Source organism: Eleutherodactylus coqui, chromosome 3 (assembly GCF_035609145.1).
Source record: "Eleutherodactylus coqui strain aEleCoq1 chromosome 3, aEleCoq1.hap1, whole genome shotgun sequence".
NCBI classification, from domain to species: domain Eukaryota; kingdom Metazoa; phylum Chordata; class Amphibia; order Anura; family Eleutherodactylidae; genus Eleutherodactylus; species Eleutherodactylus coqui.
Window position 1 is genome coordinate 97,948,464 of NC_089839.1, and position 20,097 is coordinate 97,968,560.

The 20,097-nt window shown below is 42.2% G+C and overlaps 1 protein-coding gene across 8 annotated transcripts in view; it reads right to left on the reverse strand.

Annotated features, from left to right (window-relative positions):
- UTRN (utrophin) overlaps positions 1-20,097 on the reverse strand; it is a 701,048-nt gene that overhangs the window by 108,007 nt on the left and 572,944 nt on the right. For all 8 annotated transcript variants that reach the window (XM_066595903.1, XM_066595904.1, XM_066595902.1 and 5 more), the window contains one exon: positions 19,729-19,803. In XM_066595903.1, the coding sequence (XP_066452000.1) occupies positions 19,729-19,803 (75 nt within the window). The remainder of the gene's footprint in view (positions 1-19,728; positions 19,804-20,097) is intronic.

The window sequence follows — 20,097 nt, forward strand, 5'->3', positions numbered from 1 at the left end:
ATCTAAAGTTTTGCGCGCCTGACATTGCTCTCAGAGATGCATGGCAGTCAGCATACAGGGTTCAGCAGACCTGAAATTGTTACAGTGTCTCTGTAGCTCTAAAAGACACATGGCGCTCATAATCTAAAGTCCGACGGGCTAAGAGCAGCTTGGTCTTTGGCCTCATGTCCACTAGAAAAATACAATCTGCGCAGATTTCTGCAGCAGATTCTGCGTGGATTTGCTTTTAAATGGTCTTTTTTTTCATGCGGATATCCGCACCTATTGATAGTGTGGGGGGTTAATTCAGGTTTATGCCTTTAAATAGAGAATGATAAGTGTATTTCACAGAATACTTATGTGTTTATAATTTGCATCTTCTTCTGCTAAAGGTTTAAGCTTATACGTGTAAGGGCTGACGCTTTAAAAATAGACTACAGAGACTCCATTTTGTATTTCTTCACAAACTGCTTTAATACATATATATATATATCTGTATTAATTTCAACTTTCACCTAGAAAGATGTTAGATCCCAATTATAATGACCCACCTGGAAATATTAATTGGATAAACACTGGGTTTACGTCCTGTTCTCATCCCTAAGTAATTTTAGCTGAAGCTCACAGGAATGTACCTCCCTACACAGAGGAGGACATACTGATAAGAGGCCGAGCAATATATGTGCTTATTAATTTTAATTGTATCTGGCATAAAGCCACTTGCTTCGTAAGAACTGTATAAAGATTGAATACATTGTACATTAAACAGGCATTTCTTGGGTTGACACCTACGGTGTGGAGTCCATAGAATTCCTCCGAGTATACTCGCATGTTCAACTGATTGGGAAGCAGACAGCATCAGCTGACGGGTCCCCTTGTGACCCCCCTAACAATACTTGGCGCATCCAACGAGGGGCAGAAGTTAACTCCTTACCTGCAGCCGATACCTGCCGACCCTGCCTGCCGACTAGCCGGACTAGAGGCCACGGGACCCCAGATCTACAAAACACCGGTGTAAGGTAAGCCCTTGACTTACCACTCTAAGATCTGGGTTCCCCGGACTTCAAGTCACGTGTCGACAGACGGGTAGTTGCCGCATGTTTATAGGACACTTCTGCCTGTTATTTACGGTGTTCTTAGTAACCGTACTAGACGGAAGAACCCTTGTGTATATTTCCATGCTGTCTGCTGTGTGCTGTAGAAAGTATTGCTTTTTGCCGGACTCATAATGTTAGCTGTAATTTGTAATAAGATTACTAAAAGCCGCCCAGCAAGGCAAGCCGTGGTCCTTCCTCTATCCCCGTTAAGTATAGTAGTAATATATTTGTAATATAGATTGCGAATATCCTGCCCGTTGCGGACGTGGCAGAAGGGACTGAAAAGTCCAAAAGTATTTCTGCCAGTTGCGGACTCGCAGAAGATCCTACCCATTGCGGACGTGGCAGAAGGGACATTTAAGTCCAAAAGTATTTCTGACAGTTGCGGACTTGCAGAAGAAGAAATATCCTGCCAATACTTGGCAGGAGGGCCCTCAAATATCCTGCCCCATTGCGGACGTAGGCAGAAGGGACTTAAAAGTCCATAGTATCCTGCCAGTTGCGGACTCGGCAGTAGGGACAATAGTGGTAAATCGAGAAGTAAAGTCCATAGCTAGAATGGGGTCTCAGACTTTCCTGACACCCATTGAGATAATAAGATTGGGGGAAGGGAAGGACATCATAGGCAAGCCTATGAAATATATAAACAGATAGGTAAAACGGTGGGAACCTTTAACTATGAGTTCTGGCAATAGTACGGGAGAAAGCAAGTTAGCCGTGGGGAGAGAATCTAGCAAGTTGTTGAGAAAAGCAGGTTACAATTTTGGAAATCTTAGGCCAATAAGTTTCGAAAAGATTCAGAGATAAGCAGAGGTTGGATAAAGTATGTTAGATAGATAGATTGAGGCAAGTGTAGATACGGCAGTTATCAGAGAAAGGGAATCCTTTATAGTTTGTGTTCCTTTGGGACATAAAGCAAGTTCATGCAGAATCTGTGGATAATTATGTGTCAAATAACCAATATTGTTTGTCTTCATGTTATGTAATCTAATCTTTGTTGTACGCATTAGTCTTCTTTGTCCTTTTTTTATGTGTTTAACTATTCCTCTGCCGTCCGGGTTTGATAGTCTGTGCAGAGAAATATACCTCTGGTTGTTGCTAATGATTGGTCTTGTTTGGAGTCTGGATGTTCTGGCTGTTTTGCAAAAATCTTAGTTATTGTTCTATTCCATAGAGATATAAAAATTCAAAATCATAGAAGAAAGACAGACGTTGAATGTATTGTGTGAATTGTATGGTTTTGAAAATGGAGAATATATGTAAAGGAATAGATAGAGGGTTAATGTTTGATTAGTGTGGAGCTCTGTTCCCCCTTGTCACCCCCCCCTCCCCTTCCCTTCAGAGTTTAGTGAGATTTGCAGAGAAGGAATGTGTGCTTCTCAAGGCCAAAGATTAGAGCGGAGAACACTGGGCAGTAGCCCTGCTTGCTTGAACAGAATTGAATGCATTTGTTTGCAAGATGAGGACAGTTGCATCATACGCGTTACGTCCTGTGTGAACTCTTACTAACATTTGAATGAGACTTAACCGCATTAACGGATGAGAATTAATGACCCGTGTTCAGACTGTAATGAATGTAAAATGTGTGTGATGTAGGCGCTGTGTGCTGATAATTTGGAAGCCTGCCAACAAGCCACAATTATACTGTTTCTGAGAGAATGTTCTATAGAAGAAACGCGCAAACGGCCATACCTGTACTTACACCTGCTGCCAAACTCCGCACCTTTCTGGGCCTTGTTTTCATACTGCCGCCCATTGGTCCACTCTGTTTCTGCTCTTATGCAACAACTCTATGACTGCCTTTCAATCATTCTTTTCTCTCTCTCTCACCCTTGAAGCTCATTTCTCACCCTTTTTTTTTACACTTTATCCTTTATTCTTTTCTGTACTGAATTTTCTGTCCAGGGGACGGCAGTATTGACACAAAGGCATGGAGGACATCCACGGCCACCTGGATGCTACTCCATGAAGCTGTATCCAGTGGCTCGAGGAGCTCCCTCATGTGTTTGTGCGGTGGCAGCAGTACAGGCAATGGTTAACAAATCTTCGGAGTTGGTATTGAACTACCCTCCCCTAGTGGTCCTCACCCCCCCCCCCCCCCATGACATCTGGAGCATATACACGCAAGTGCAACCCAAGCACTTATTTCTGGCCCGTCAAATCCAGCCACAATGTGCTCTTGTCATTCTCCTCACTGTTGCTACTACCTTGAACTCGGTTACTCTTCCAATTAAGTACCCTAGTTCAAAGGGGGGGAGGAGAAGATATAGGTGATCTAGGTATTGCAGGTCAGCTATTTTTAAATTTTTAAAAATTGTTCTTTTTCCTTCTTGCAACAAGGTTATGATCTATTTGAAATAGAATACCAGCCTGATTGTCTAGCGGTAATCGGTGCAAGGGGTTTCAGGAGTGCCAATTCAGCTGGCAGAAACTGAACCGCTTGAGGTAATGTTTAAAGGGTCGCGATGCCTCACGCGCTTCCTTGTGCTGGAAGGTCCTGAAAGCATATTGAGAACTGACGTGATGGGACCCTTGGGAGGTTGTATCAAACTTCACCTGTCCGGTGAGGCTCGTATACACCCCGGGTCTGAAAGTCACCCGACCTGTCGGATGGCAGCAGACCAAGCGACACCTCTCCCTGTCCTCACTCTTACGCACGCAGAGGAACAAGCTCTTAGCCCCCTTGGTCCGTCAGTACCCCCTGGCACATGTCCAGGAAGATGCAATTGCAGACACTGTCTCTTCTTTATGTTAACTTAAAGCCCTTAAGAAATGTGTCTTCCCAGCCAATACCCCTTTTGTTCCCCGTTAAAGAGAAAGAGTTTAAAGGGCCAGTCAGACTGTCAGTATTTGTTTGCATTTATTTTCAGAGGAAAGCAGTACTGTTGGACAGTGCTGCCACAAGGGGCACAGAATAGCCCAAAACCAGTTCACCAGATGCATGAAGCTGATATTAGATGCCTGGCCAATTCCCGAGGGCACCACCCTCTTGTAATATGTTGATGATTTACTTTTTTTTATGTACTCCTGACCCAAATAGTTACCTCAATGCATCACTAAGCCTTTTGTGTTTCCTCCATCAAGAATAGAAAAGCTGTAAGTTTACTAATGGAAGCCATCATGTTGCCAGAACAGGTGGCCATAATAAAGGTTACTGAAGTCCCTTGCTAACAATGCATATTTTGAGTTGTTTTTTATAGATGGTACCAAGGTGATTGACGACTCCACACTGGATATGCAGTGGTCACACAACAAGATGTCCTAAAAGCAGAAGCTCTGCCTCCGCATGTTTCAGGACAAGAAGCGGAGCTGAAGGCCCTCACTGAGGCGTGTAGAGTGGTAGAAGGTAAGACGGCAAACATTTACACTGACTCCCGGTATGCATTTGGCATAGCTCATGATTAGGGCCTAACATAGAAGGCCAGACAGCTTGTTACCTCAGCAGGACAGCCAATTAAGAATGATGCAGCGGTGCAGAGTCTCACAGAGGCCCTACTTACTTCCACCTGACAAAGTGGAAAGCTCACACCAATTCCTACACCAGAGAAACAAGAGGCAACGCCATCACAGACCACAAAGCAAAGGCAGCGGCCCTCAAGCCGTGGAAGAAAAGAAGAATTTAACAATAACTTTGGACTTTGACTAAACTTTGGACTTTGATATGAACCTTGGACTTTGATATGAACTTGGACTTTGATAAAAACTTTGGACTTTGATATGCTAAAGACTTTACAGTTACAAGCCAGCAAGAAAGAAAAAGACAAATGGACTAAATAAGGGAGCAACAGAAATGGGACGGTGTATGGCGAACAGTCAACAGCACTTGCCCACCACGGTCCCTGTGCCCCATGATGGCCCAGCTGATGCATGGAAAGACACACCTATCAAAGCAGCAATGATGTCGACGCTTGAACGAGGACGGGTGGCCCCTGGGTTTTCTGTAGCTGCTGCATCATCATTTGTCCAATTTTACATGATCTTTGCCGTAAGCAACAGGGCAGAAGTAAATTTGCCACACAACACTTGCCTAGACCACTCTACCCATTTCAGGGATTGCAAATTGACTACACTCAGCTCCCACTTGTTGGGAAGTATGAATACGTGCTTGTGGTTGTTGATGTCTTTTCAGGTCGGAGACCCACCCTGTTACCAAAGTAAATAAGCAGGTAATCACACAGGAGCTGATGAATGAGGTAACCTGCAGATATGGGGCACCGGAAGTGATTGACTCAAACAAAGGTACACACTTCACACCTGCAGAGTTTAGGCAAAGTTAAAAGACTAAATGGTACACTTAAGTTAAAAGAAGTGTTGTTTGGCTCTATGCCAAGATTGGGGCTGTATCATCCACAGGCCCTACAGCAGGGCTATGACATAGTAGCCGGATATGTAAAGCCCCTGTGTGACCAACTAATGGTAACCCAGAATCTAGTCTTTTTCTCCCATTCCAGACCCAGACAACCTAGAGGGATCTCACTCCCTACAACCTGGAGACTGGGTGGTCGTAAAGAGGCTTGTCCGGAAATCTCTAGAGCCCAGACTCGAGGGGCCCTATCGAGTCCTGCTGATCACACCTACTTTGGTAAAAGTTGAAGGAACTGTTGCTTGTCTTGAGACTAATGGGACTTTTCACGCCCTACTTTGCCCCCCCATGAGAAGGAAAATGAAGGACATTTTGTTTATTGATGGACTTTTGGACTCCTCACTCCATGCTTCGCCCTTGTGAGAGGGTGCAAAAGGACAATGCCCAGAACCACCTTGTTAGACACCACCAAATACTGGTAGATGGACTGAACACCTCACAGGTGAAAGACTGTTGGACTTGTACACACACCTGATGCCACTAGTTTTCCTTTCTTGGCTGTTCCTGTTCCGTCAAAAGAACTGTTTGCATGGACAAATGAAAACTCAGAAACCAGAGATAGCTGGTGGGGTAACACATTTAGTTCTTTGAACCCTGCCAATTGGTTCTCTGGTTTAGGAGGGTGGTTCACGGGAATATTACAAAGTATGCTTTAAGTAGTGATGATTTTGTTCGTCATATATATATATATATTGCTTTAAAGTTAATCATGTCTTGTACCACACGTTGTAGTGAAAAGGCTTTTGCTAAACTTCCACTCAGATGGACTTTGGGACCACCACATGACTCTAGGGAATCGGTTGTAGTATCTAGCATGATGGTGGACCCTATGTCCAAACGGGGGGATGTGGGGGGTTAATTCAGGTTTATGCCTTTAAATAGAGAATGATAAGTGTATTTCACAGAATACTTATGTGTTTATAATTTGCATCTTCTTCTGCTAAAGGTTTAAGCTTATACGTGTAAGGGCTGACGCTTTAAAAATAGACTACAGAGACTCCATTTTGTATTTCTTTACAAACTGCTTTAATACATATATATATATATATATCTGTATTAATTTCAACTTTCACCTAGAAAGATGTTAGATCCCAATTATAATGACCCACCTGGAAATATTAATTGGATAAACACTGGGTTTACGTCCTGTTCTCATCCCTAAGTAATTTTAGCTGAAGCTCACAGGAATGTACCTCCCTACACAGAGGAGGACATACTGATAAGAGGCCGAGCAATATATGTGCTTATTAATTTTAATTGTATCTGGCATAAATCCACTTGCTTCGTAAGAACTGTATAAAGATTGAATACATTGTACATTAAACAGGCATTCTTGGGTTGACACCTACGGTGTGGAGCCCATAGAATTCCTCCGAGTATACTCGCATGTTCAACTGATTGGGAAGCAGACAGCATCAGCTGACGGGTCCCCTTGTGACCCCCCCTAACAATAGCAATATGATAGCAATGTGGCCGATCTGCGCGGAATCCACACTAAAATGGAGCATGCTGCGTTTTTTTTTCACGCGTGAAAAACGCAAATCAATTAAAATGCCATCCGCGGGTGCGAAATTCTATTTAATTGACTGCAGATAGCCAATGATTTCCTATGGGCAAAATTTCACCCGGGGAATCCACAATTCAATTTTGCTAGTGGACATGAGGCCTTTCAGCTTGTTGATGCCTTCTTACCTCAGCGTGGTCATTGGATTTTTGGGTCCCAGTAATTTTCGCAGCTCGAACTCTGCTGGAGCTACACACTTGATCTAACTTGCACAGCATATTAAAAGAAGACAAAATGGGTAGGAAATACGATAACCAAAAGGAAACTATTTCTTACAAGATACAAACTATCTCCCTGCCAAATTTTATCAAAATCGCTCAGCAGTTTAGCCGTGAAAAGGTGACAAACAGGCAGAGTTACTTTCATATTTATAATATTATTATGGATATGGCTCATCCGATGCAGCTCCGATCCATTATTTTTACTATTTAGCTTAGAGGACGAAGCCAAACGGCAATCAGTCAGATGTCTGATCACAAATCCGAATATGGTCTTAGGCTCTCCTCACATTACATTGTGGCTTTATATTTGGTTACATAAAGTGTATAGTGACCAACTGTATAGGAAAGTGCAACAGGCTACACTTCACTTTTGTATACGTGCATTTGGGATCCATAGGCATCATATGAGCCTACTGATCCATTTGATGCAATGGGTTGCAACTTTAACATAAAATCAACCAATATTGCAGCGCAAATAGTATTATTGAGATGGCCTTGAAGCAGCACAAGTATATTCAGTCCATGACACCCTATACACTGTCAAAGCCCAGCCTCCCTACTCTGGGGGGGCAACTAAGGCTAAAGCACTGTAATGGGGTATCAGTAGCTGGTACACACTGTAAAGGAAATAATAGAGCTAAACAACAAGCAATGAGAAATATTTATGTGGTGAACTGATACTGCTGTTTAGTTTCGACTTTTGTAAATACCCTTGTTTTAACCCCTTAAGGACCTAGCACTGTGAATTTACGCAACTTGGTCCAGGGCTTTAATCTCGGCCAATGGTAGAAATACGGTGTGGAATGAAGGCCGCCTGTCCACGGTGTTGTGGTATCCCGTGGCGGATCTCCGCTGTGGCAGCCGCCGCCTGGGAGCAGGAGCCTGCAGATGGATCTCCGCGGTCAGCCAACCTGACAGATAGGCTGACCGCGGAGAATCACGGCAATTCGCATCATGCTGCGAATCATCGCTATGATTCTCCGCTCGTGGACAGGGAGGTTGCGCTTTCCAAAGCAACGCTCTGGAAAGTGTGCATTGCATTCCCCGCTGCCGGATTATCGACGCGGGGAACGCAATCCAAAAATGACCGTAGACAGGCAGCCTAAAGCTCCTACTGTAGCAGGAGCAGGTCGGGTTCTTGGCTGTTATTCACAGCTTTTAATCACTTCTGCCTTTTCTTTTGAGGCTACATAATGCTCAATGAGCACTATGTAGTGAATAGAGAAAGTGGCACTTCTGCTATTCGACCGAGCAATCACATGATTGCTGGTTGTTCCCTACCACATCAGAGCTGCAGGGTCCTAGGAGAGCCAGATCAGCTGTGTTAGTGACTAGTGTCACTACAGGGGAATGTTTTAGCCTGTAACTAGGGCTCCCATGTGTGCTGCTCCTATGGTGGCTCCAGCAACAGTGGAAAAATGTGAAATAAAAACTTTAAAAAAAAGACAACATGTATCTCCACCAGAGGTCTTATATGACTTCATGGAGGGCACAGATGTTAAAAAAAATAGTTACAAAAACAAGTTAAAAATAAAATTGTAGACTAAAGTAAAAAAAAAATTATATATATATATATATATATATATTATATATAAAAAAGAAAATGACCCTTTGCCGACACCAACACAAACCATCGTCATATAATCCGAGGCTACAAAATGATGCATCAAAACATTCAAAACAAAATGAAGAACCCATTCCTGACTTTATTTCTTTAAAATTTTTATAATTACGCTAAAATAACAACTATAACTGTAAAAAAATGTTTTCTCAGCTCTTTACCCCTAATAAAACTAAAAAAAAAAATAGGAAAAAAATATATAAAACATTAGCCCAACATGTAACAGAAAAAGAAACCCTGTAAAAATAATTTTGATAATTGAAGAAAAAAATAGGTCTGTTAAATCACCACTTGGGTAAAATTGTCAAAAAGTGTCTGGCTCTTTAGGACTAAAACACCCTGGCAATTAAGGGGTTAAACACCAATATTTAAAATGCCTTCACCGCTTAAGTGTCATAGTTATATCTCTTCATGAAGGCTGTCCCAGTTTTCCCTGTGGAGAGTCTATGTCCAATTTAAGCATGGTCCTCTCAAAAATGACTGCTTCAAGCCGATAAGAAAGGAAAACATTTCTCACTCTGTTCCTGATCATTCAAAGAAAGAATGGCTCCTATGAAAATGATCCATCCACTCTAGTGTCTGCTTGACAAATGTTGGATTATGTATGGATTTTCCATAACTAGACTATTTTCCATTCCATTGATCCTCCTTAATTAACATGCAGGAAAGTCAACGACAATTAACTGGGAGACTTGCCAATATTTACGCAATAGAAGACTTTATAAAGATGAAAGAAGTCAATCAAGGTGTCATCTTCTACAGCGTAGATTAGGCAGCACAACACAAATATCTGACAAGCATTACTAATGGCATGGACAAGGGACGTGTAACGTAATCTTATTCATAATGTCAAGATTTTCAAGGAAAATTCAGATCGTCAATGGAAGAAAGAGACCATTTTTTGGCATACTCTCCTAGCAGCAGTATGTATGTGTCTGGAACTTCAACTAGGAGGTATGACTTGGCTTGGTGTCAATACTAAATTAAAATTACAAATGTCACTGTAATATGGTAATGGAACTTGACAAGTCGATGGAACGCCATAAATCACTGCACTTCGACAATGAAAAGCAAATGTCTGTAGAGGGCAAGAGCCTTGAGAAAAGGTCTTGGCTGGACTTGACAAGAGGGTCATTTGCTTACTTTGAACATAGAAAACCACTTAAAGGAGATGTCCCGAGGCAGCAAGTGGGTCTATACACTTCTGTATGGCCATAATAATGCACTTTGTAATGTACATTGTGCATTAATTATGAGCCATACAGAAGTTATAAAAAGTTTTATACTTACCTGCTCCGTTGCTAGCGTCCTCGTCTCCATGGAGCCGACTAATTTTTGGCCTCCGATGGCCAAATTAGCCGCGCTTGCGCAGTCCGGGTCTTCAGCTTTCTTCTATGGAGCCGCTCGTGCCAGAGAGCGGCTCCGTGTAGCTCCGCCCCGTCACGTGCCGATTCCAGCCAATCAGGAGGCTGGAATCGGCAGTGGACCGCACAGAAGAGCTGCGGTCCACGAAGGTAGAAGATCCCGGCGGCCATCTTCAGCGGTAAGTATTGAAGTCACCGGACCGCCGGGATTCAGGTAAGCGCTGTGCGGGTGGTTTTTTTAACCCCTGCATCGGGGTTGTCTCGCGCCGAACGGGGGGGGGGTTTAAAAAAAAAAAAACCCGTTTCGGCGCGGGACATCTCCTTTAATAGTTCTATTGGTGACTCAGGCAAAGTAACTTGCCAACAATTTGTCGTATGAAGCATAAATGCGGTATTGAATTTCTTTGAACGGCTGACATAACAAAAATAAATGCACCACATCTCAAAGCTTACATCCCCTACATTGTAAATACAGCTTAAAACGTGATATTTTATAAGGCAAGGTGAATTCTAAATTCATGAGTAGGCCAGAGACGGATTTACACTACTGAAGATCAGAAGCTCAAAATGTTATGTTCTCTAAGCTGCATTTCGTCGCATAGCAACATCCTTTTTACACTGAACTTTTTTGTACCTTTTCTAGCTTTGTAGCTTATGTAGTTCTAGACAGATCATATTGTGTGACCATTATTTTTCATACTAATTAGGTTGAGAAACACTATCATTTACATCCAGCACGTGTTTCAAATAGGCTGCCTGAATGGGGCTACTGGACGCCCTTCCGGAGGAGTAATAGAACCCACTAAGGTGTTCATTTTAGAAAAGTTGTGAGTAACCAAATTGTTGAGGCCTCAAATGTGGCACATGACTATCAAGCGACCATATATCACAGGCAACCAATTTAGGCCTCATGTCCACGGGCAAAAGAAGAATTAAAATCCGCAGCCGATTTTAACTCTTCTCCTGCCCGCGGATCCGCATCCCATAGGGATGCATTGACCACCAGCGGGTAGATAAATACCCGCGGATGGTCAATAAAAGTGATTGAAAAAAAAAAATGGAGCATGAAAAAATCTGGACCATGCTCCATTTTCGTGCGGGTCTCCTGCGGGGACGGCTCCCGCAGGCTTCTATTGAAGCCTATGGAAGCCGTCCGGATCCGCGGGAGACCAAAATCAGAATATACTCACCTGCTCCGGATTTTCCCTTCGCCGTGGCTTCATCTTCTCTCCGTCGCGGCCGGATCTTTTTTCTTTGGGCCGGCGCATGCGCGGGGCACGCAACCGACGTGCCCTGCGCATTCGCCGGGCCAAAGAAAGAAGATCCGGCCGCGACGGAGAGAAGATGAAGCCGCGGCGAAGGAAAGATCCGGAGCGGGCGAGAGGTGAGTTAATTCTTATTTTTATGCCTCATGTCTAGATCTGATTTTTAAAAAGCCCACATATATGGTGTGTAGACACATACATACTAATGCAAACACATTACCGCTTTTGGACATGGAAAAGATAGCACAGAGCCCCCTGAGTCTGTAATAACCAATATATGATTCCAGGGCAAAGCATGTTCACACTGCTGGCCACTGCAATCATCCTAAGGTAACTGCAGCACCTAAAGGCGTTGTCCCATTTCTAGGATTGACATATGGAGCTGCTTTGTTGCTTGAAGCAAATAGTTCCATACATTGTGCAGTGGCCTAGAATTTTACTGCAGGTTCAATCACTACAATGGGACTCAACCAGCAGTTCCACGCTGGGCCACTGGACTCCTTCTGGCAACAAAGCGGCTTTGTTAGAACACCAACCTCAGTAATCAGCTGATCAGTGGAAGTCCTGGGTGGTACAACCCCAGTCACCTGCTATAAATACCCTATTCTAAGGAAAGGTCATCAATGTCAGAAGTGGGACAATCTCTTTAAGCTGGCTATAGACATGAAATTTTGATTGGCCACAACGTGGCCAATCATTTGCCCATGGGATTGTTTCTATGAACGATCCTACCAGCAATAAATAGGAATAAACTGGCCAATAAGGGACAATAAAAAAATTACTAAAAAAAAGAGGCAATAGGCATATACAAAGTGGCGAGTAATGAAAAAAGACTTCGGCAGCATCCAGGGTGCAAATTGATATCCAAAGTTTTATTCCCCCCATCACAGAAAAACAGGCAACGTTTCGGCCATGTTGTCCTTTCGTGATAAGGATCCATTCACCTGTTTCTTTGGCTACTGCATAATCTATGCCCAGCCCTTGGAGGGATATACAATTTGTGCTGCTGGCGACCTGCTTTCTATACAAAGTGGCGAGTGATTGGCCGAACTTGGCCAATCACACCGTAAACTTCTATTTTTCACTAATCACAGGCAACATCTTCCAACATGACAGATCACATTTTTAACAGACTATAGTTTATCGTTGGTCATCATAAATGATCGTGCATAGGTTTTTTTAGCAATCAATTGTTACCCAGCCGAAGGAGTCAATTTCAGGCTCCTTTAATCAAGTGTATGGGCAAATTTAGTCTGCTCTTTCAGAAACTGAAAGAGGAAATCACTTAAAGAGAATCTGTCACCATCTTTTAACAACCTGCTGGTCACACTGATTACGGTGATGCTTTATGTATCTGTGCAGTAGTTTGAGAGTAACTTGCCATTTATTGAAAGACATACAAAACTACAGAAAGTAGTCCTCAATATTTATGAGCTGCAGGTTAGCCCCAACCACCCCACACTCCAGCCACTGATTGACAGTTATTTGCCTATTACTGTGGCATCGGTGAGCTTTAATAAATAAATATCATGGAATGACTATGGTGACCTCCATTCCCTGACATAAAGAGCTCAGAGACATTTTTTTCTTTCTTGGATTTGAATTATTACTGAGAGAGTGCTGCCAATGATTGGCTGGAGGATGGGGTGGGTGTGGATATATGCAGCTAGTCCTCTGTGTCTAGCTACTACTAATAAAATGCAAGTTTCTCCCAAACTACTGCACAGATGCATAGAGCAGACATATCACTGTAATCAGCATGCCTGCCACTACTTCATGTGAGCTGCAAAAAGAGGGTGACATATTGTCTATAAAATGATCTTCTGATATATGATAGTTACATGTGACCTGGTAATGTATTTAGAGATCACATATCACTTGCATTTATTTTCTGAAAGATATAACAATGTGAATATTTTAGCCTTTATTCTTTTTTGCTGGTATATTAACTACACAAAATAGAAAATGAACAAAGATTAAAAAGAAATATAAAAGATGAAAAGAAAATGTATTGCGCAATCACTTTAGCAAAGTTTGTTTCAAAACTTCACAAGACTAGTAATACTTAGTTTTATGCCTACATAATATAAAGAAACAACATTCACGTCCATCATCTTCTGACACTCAGCTATAAATTTCTGAATTTTATGTCTTTTTTTATACGTAACTGACACATTTATTGAGAGTTGATAAACGACTTTAGTGCTTAAACAAGGGTAACTCTGGGCTGGCTGTATTGAGGCGTGAATATTTGAATAGAGTCAGAATGGGAACTTGTACCAGACAGAAATACTGTGTAGTCCTCTTTAAAACATCAAACTATTTAGGTTAATTTTTTATCATTCTTTTTTACTACTGTATATACTCGAGTATTAGTCGACCCGAGTATAAGCCGAGTCAGTAAGTTTTACCACAAAAACTGGTAAAACTTATTGACTCGAGTATAAGCCTGGCTATACTAGGTTTAAAAAAAAACGCAATACTCACCTTCCAGCCTGCATCTGTGTCCCCGGCGCGACGGTCTCCTCGGCCATGCGACAATCTACTTAAGAAATCTCCCCACTGTCATCTTCCCGCTCGGCTTTGAATTCCCCAGCCTCAGTGCTGTGCAAGTAAGCGCTGTGCTTGGATCGAGCAATCACAGCCAGAACTCGATAAACCAATCACCATTCACTGATGTCATTCACTGAATGCTGTGAATGATTGAGCGCCGGCTGTGATTGGCTGGCGCTCAATCCAATCACAGCGCTGATTCAATGAAATTCAAAGCTGAGCGGGGAGAATTCTCAAGCAGCTTGCCGCACCGCCGGGGACATAGACACCGGCTGGGAGGTGAATATTGCGGTTTTTTTTTTTACCTCACTCGAGTATAAGCCGAGGGGGGCTTTTTCAGCATAAAAAATGTGTTGGAAAACTAGGCTTATACTCCAGTATATACAGTATTTTATCTTGAAGAAGTTAGAAGTAATGCCGGATGAAAGACATTCAACTCTATCCAATATACAACGCAAACTACTTTTATCATACTATTTAATTCAGGTATTTACAGAAATACTTGGCAGATTTAGGAGGTCAGGGGTGAAGTAACACCATATGGTTTACTTGTATGCACTTGACATCCAGTTTAAAAGCTGCAACAGGAATTCACCTTGAATTTGAATATTTAATCTTGAGTAAAAATCAGTTTCATCCGGATTTTCTAAAAGCACATTGCCATTTCATTTTAAAAAAACCAAATAATTACTGATAAAAGTGTTCAGCATATAAAACGTACATAATAAGCAGCAGTTGTGGTCAGCGCCATACCTACTGTAGAGAAAAGGGCACAGAAATGCTTTGGTGCCTATGGCAGAATGGACTGACCATCATTAACCAGTTTTCCCCACTAAAGTCATACTGGTGAAGGTGCTTTTGGATGGAACGATTTTATTGTTCAAAAGATAATTCAAACAAGAGAAAGGGAATGATAATTGTTCGGTCTAATGCGAGCTAATGACTGAACGACAATCGAGAATCGTTCGCTTCTTATTCAGTTTCTGCAGGACTAAAAATTATCATTAGCTAATTCACGTGTCGTTCCATTTAAACATTTCTCGTTCAGTGTTTCACTTAGGAAATGCGAACACTGAACTAAAAGTTAATGATTCTCGTTGAACAACTCAACGATGAATCTGCCCGTCTAAACAGGCTGAATGAGCGTGAACATCCTTGTGATGACCACCAGCTCGTTCGCTCATACAAAAGATAATCGTGTAGTGTAAAAGCAGTATAAGAGTGCTTTTCTGTAGCTGCTAGTAGAAGCATACAGATTTATACAGCCTCAATTTAGTATTCAAAAAAAATTATATATATATATAATATAGTTAGCGTCCTCTAGATGTGGCTGGATACACCCAAAATTATATCATTCATTCAATTAGAAAAACCATACTCCTCCATATACCATCATATAGTGGCCATATAAGGTGTATGGCCTGTCTAGAGGATAAACTATTTAAACCTTTGATTGGTGAGGGTCCGGCTATTGAGTCTATCCCTCTCTATCCCAGTTCTTGTGCCTTTTCCGCCCTAACAGGATTATCAATGGTACATGTGTTGGATATATACTGGCTGTAGGATACAGAATGCCTTGATTTGCTGCGATTCTTCATGGTGAGCCTATCTGTCAGATAGGCTCACCGCAGACACCTGACAGTTCTCCCCCTGTTCCCCCGGCGGCGGAATATCGCTAGTGGCAATGGACAGAGGGGGCCTCACAGTTCTTAGGTCGTCTGTCTCTGACTTCTGTCTGCTTATCCCTGTACTTCTGTATATTCTGCCCTGGCTTTTTCGCTGTTTTTGTGTTTAGCTCTCTCTTTTAGCATTGCTTTCTCATTCTTGACTTTTCATTTTAACCAGTTATTTGTATGTTTGCTGCTTCCAGACTTTGCATGTTATCTTGGTGTGATCCTGCCTCAGTCACTTAGCATAGATCTTCTGTGCGGAATCATATCCTTATATGTGCATCTGCTGCCTGAGAGGAAGACATTGGGGCAGTTCTTATGAGGATGCCTACCCCACTTACAGGCAGCGGTTCGCCCATCTCCCTTACTACCAATTGCTAGACTTCCCATAAAGGGAAGGCAAAGAAAGGAAGGACCAAAAGGTAAAGAAGGAAGGAAAGGAAGGCAAAGAAAGGAAGGACCAAAGGCAAGGCTACGAAGGGAAGGATGGAAGAAAGGACGAACGGGCAGAAGAAAGGACGAATAGACTGAAGGATGGATGTAATGGTAGACTGACAGAAGGACGGACAGATGAAAGGAAGGGACCATGATTAGCATTGTTGCCTTTAGGTGTTGGGGTTCTGGATTGAAATCCGAGCAAGATCAACATTTGCATGTTCTCCCCATATGTGGGCTTACTCCCACATTCCAAAACTATACTGTTATGTTAATTTGAGATTGTGAGCCCCAGTATGAATAGGAAATGATGACAATCTTTGTAGTATATGTTGGTGCTATATAAATGAATAAACATAAAATAATGTGCGGCTTGTTGCCCAAGGCCCTTGAGAAATTCAGTTAAACCTTAATTTCTGGATACACGAGAAGATTACCAAAAGCTCTTTTTGGTTTATAGTTTCCATAAATGATTTTTCATCACAAGCTGCGATTTACGAACTAGGAATATTATTTTGAAATAGCAGTTGGTTGTAAAATGATTGTTTTCCATAAACAAAATGAAATCAATCCTTGCGTAGACATCATCAAACCATCTATAGGAGATTAAGCTGAACTAGTGAAACACGCCACAGTAATAATGAAGTAACAAACCTTTCAAATAAGAAATGATTGCTTAGCGCATAAACCGCCTGCCAATTATAGGAATACTCATAATTCTGTTGTGTTTCTAAACTTCCACATTGTTTGCATTCCAACAGTGGCTGCAACTAGAATTAGTAATATTGTTAAATGAGGAGAAGGAATTATGATATACATGAGCACATGAGTCTTTGCTCCCTTAAAGCAACAATAAATGTAGAAAATACACAAAAGAAATTCCAGAAATTTCTTTCTCTCAAAACTGGAATTACACAGGACCTATCACGATCTCTAACTAGCAAGACAGACTGCATATCCTTGCAGTATTTTCTTCTTCTCACCCGGCCCCTCTTTTTGGCTACAATTGCTTTGGTTACTTTGAAAGAAAACATGGTTTTGTGATACTCTGTTACAAGATGTCTATACTATATGTTTTTATGTGTGGTCTCCCAGTGGTTGTGATGTGAATTACAGCCTGTTAACAGTTTTGCCAAAGTGTTGGAATTTGTATTGTGAGTCCCTAACAAAATTTGTAAAGTGGTAGTACTATGTTGTCTATATTAGGCTGTGCTGCTGGGACCTGTGGTTCTATGGGTTTGCAGGAGCACAGTGTGTTAAATGAGCTGGCAGGCTGTGGAGTTTTTCCAGCCAGCCAATCCCCACTGGTCTGCTGCACATATATACTAGCCCCTCTGGCTAGAGGAAGCTGGTTTCCCAACACCCTGGTGTTTGCTCCATGCATGGTGTCTGTGTGTATTTGTGTGAACAAAGTTGTGCTCTGTATGGCTGCACAGGTGGCCAGATATTTGGTCACAGTTCAGTCCTATTCTGTGGTGTTCTGCATTCCCTTGTGTGTTGGTGTTCACTGTGTCCTGTTCAGTTTGAATAGTTTAGCATATAGGGATAGCTAGGTCCTTAGGTTCCAGCATGGGGATCATCCCACAAGCAGGCAGGTTTCATGTTGAAGTTGTCTTGTGACAGTAGGGACCGAGGAGACAATGAGGACCCTTGTTGGTGGGCTGGTGGGATTGAGTATCTTAGCCAAAATACGAACTAATACCTTATACATTCTATTCCATCTGGCTGTGGGTGCAGGTGTGCAAAGTGAGTGTTTTGGGTCATTTATCAGTCAGTGTGTTATGTCTGCACGTGAGTCAAGTTTGCAGTTCACTTTCTCTTGATGTTCTGGTATAGTGTAATCTTTCCTAGCGAATACTGTTAGTGTTTTTGCCGTTTTGATAGGATGCCTACCTATGTCCGTGCTGAGGCACAGTGCCCTATCGCCCCGCGGATGTAACATAATGACAAGCCTTACTATTAGTACCAGACCTCTGTGTTGGGTACTAGTGTTTTCCCTCTCCTATTTGACACTTCTGTGTTGGCATTAGGCCTGTACGGCTAAGTCCTATGCGACGTTGTATCAGTATGGGCAGTTGCCATCTTTTTCTCATCTGGGTTTGTGCACTCTAGAGGTGCACAATAATTTACTCCCTCCTGTATGGCATTTTCTGTTGGAGGAGGGGCTTTTTTTCTGCCCCAAGGGTCAAGAGGGCCCCTTTTTTTAAAGGTGAGGTACCTTAGGTTGTGCTGCTGTTGTTCTATGGGTTTTCAGGGACACACCTTCACAGGTGTGGGATTATTGTGCTGGCTGGGTGTGATGTTCTCTAGCCAGCCAATCACCACTGGTCTGCTGCACATAAATACAAGCACCTCTGGCTAGAGGATGCTCGTTTCCGTTCACTCTAGGGTTTTCCTTTCTTGCATGTTTATTCTATGTGTGTGAACAGGGTCTGCACAGGTGGCTAGACTAGGTTCATGAACAGTCCTGTTCTGTCCTGTATGAAACTTCTGGTGTGTTGGTGTGAATTGCGTCCTGTCTGTTTGGATCGTTTATCATCAAGGGTGAGTTAGGTCCTTAGGTTCCCTCAGTATTCCGCGTGTGCATTTGTGTATTTCAGGTTATGAACCAGCGCATCCGGTTTGGACGTGACAGTCTTGCCCACTTTGATGCAATTCTTAATTGTATTCAGCTTTACATTAGCTGCTTGATATTGGCTGCCACAGTTTAGAGTTGATTAATATCCCAAAGTCTGTTTCCATCTCAGTTTCACCCAGTGTTGTTCCATTTAGAATGTAAAAAAGGTAGGCATTTCCCTTCCTAAGGCCAGCTTCACAAGACCTATGCGTATTGGCATGGACATGAACATAGCGTATTGCCGAACGAACGATGCTTTTTTTGTGCGTGCATTGGTGTGTTTTCTTGTACTTTTTCCTCGCGCAAGGCATACGCATTTGCGCATGACAAAAAAATATGCACCGATCAAAATGGTGTCTAATTGGTCTAATATGTTCCAAATATCCTGTTTTTTTCCTGTACTATTACGCAGTGTTTCACAATTTCCTGTTACATTTAGCACGCATTCCCATTGACTTCTAAGGGGACTTTTGGTGTGCAAATGTGCAGGAAAATAGAACATGGTGCATTTTTCTTTTTTTGGGTGACTGAAATGCGCAGGAATATTCGCGCATGTGAAGCAATTAAAATATCTTTGTCTTGTGAGCGCCACTTTTGCATACGCGTGTGTGAATCTAGCTTAAGTGCAATAACCTCACATTCAGCAGTGTTAAACTTCATTGCCCACATCTCCAACGTATCCAGATCTATTTGATGTTATCACTTTACAGTAACACTTTCTTGCATGTTTCTACTATGAAAAAATTTATATATATATATATATATATATGAAGATATAAACTAGAAGCAGCAGAGAACAGTTCCCTCACTACAATATTACTCCCATCTTCTGCACTGGGACATAAGTAGAAGGGCAAATGCAGGTGAAAAGTCTATATTATATAGTAGACGGTGATATCATCCCAAACCTACAAACAGTATAATGTAGAATAAAATATAGCGCACATAACATGTAGGACAGGAAAACGTCTCCACTTACAGCACAATGTTTTCTGAAGTCTCCTTATCTTCATAGCAGTGCGGTAGGCTGAAAACCTCACATTGTTCAGGTCACCTGGGAATAATAAAGGAAAGATTAGAACAGCAGCATTTACTGTTGTAACCGCATCTTCCGTTCATAGTTTACAGATGGCATTATTTTATCAGCAGGCAGGAGTCAGTGTTAACGTATATAAAATGAAACCTTCCCGGTTCTGTGGCGACAGCTGCTGTAATTCCATGTAACTACCATCAGGACAGAATGCCCTATAAAATCACATGGAAATCGACCGGATAATCATTGAGCATGTTGGTACAATAAAAGTCCTGCGACCATTAGTCTGGGATGCCCAGTTTGTATCACACTTGG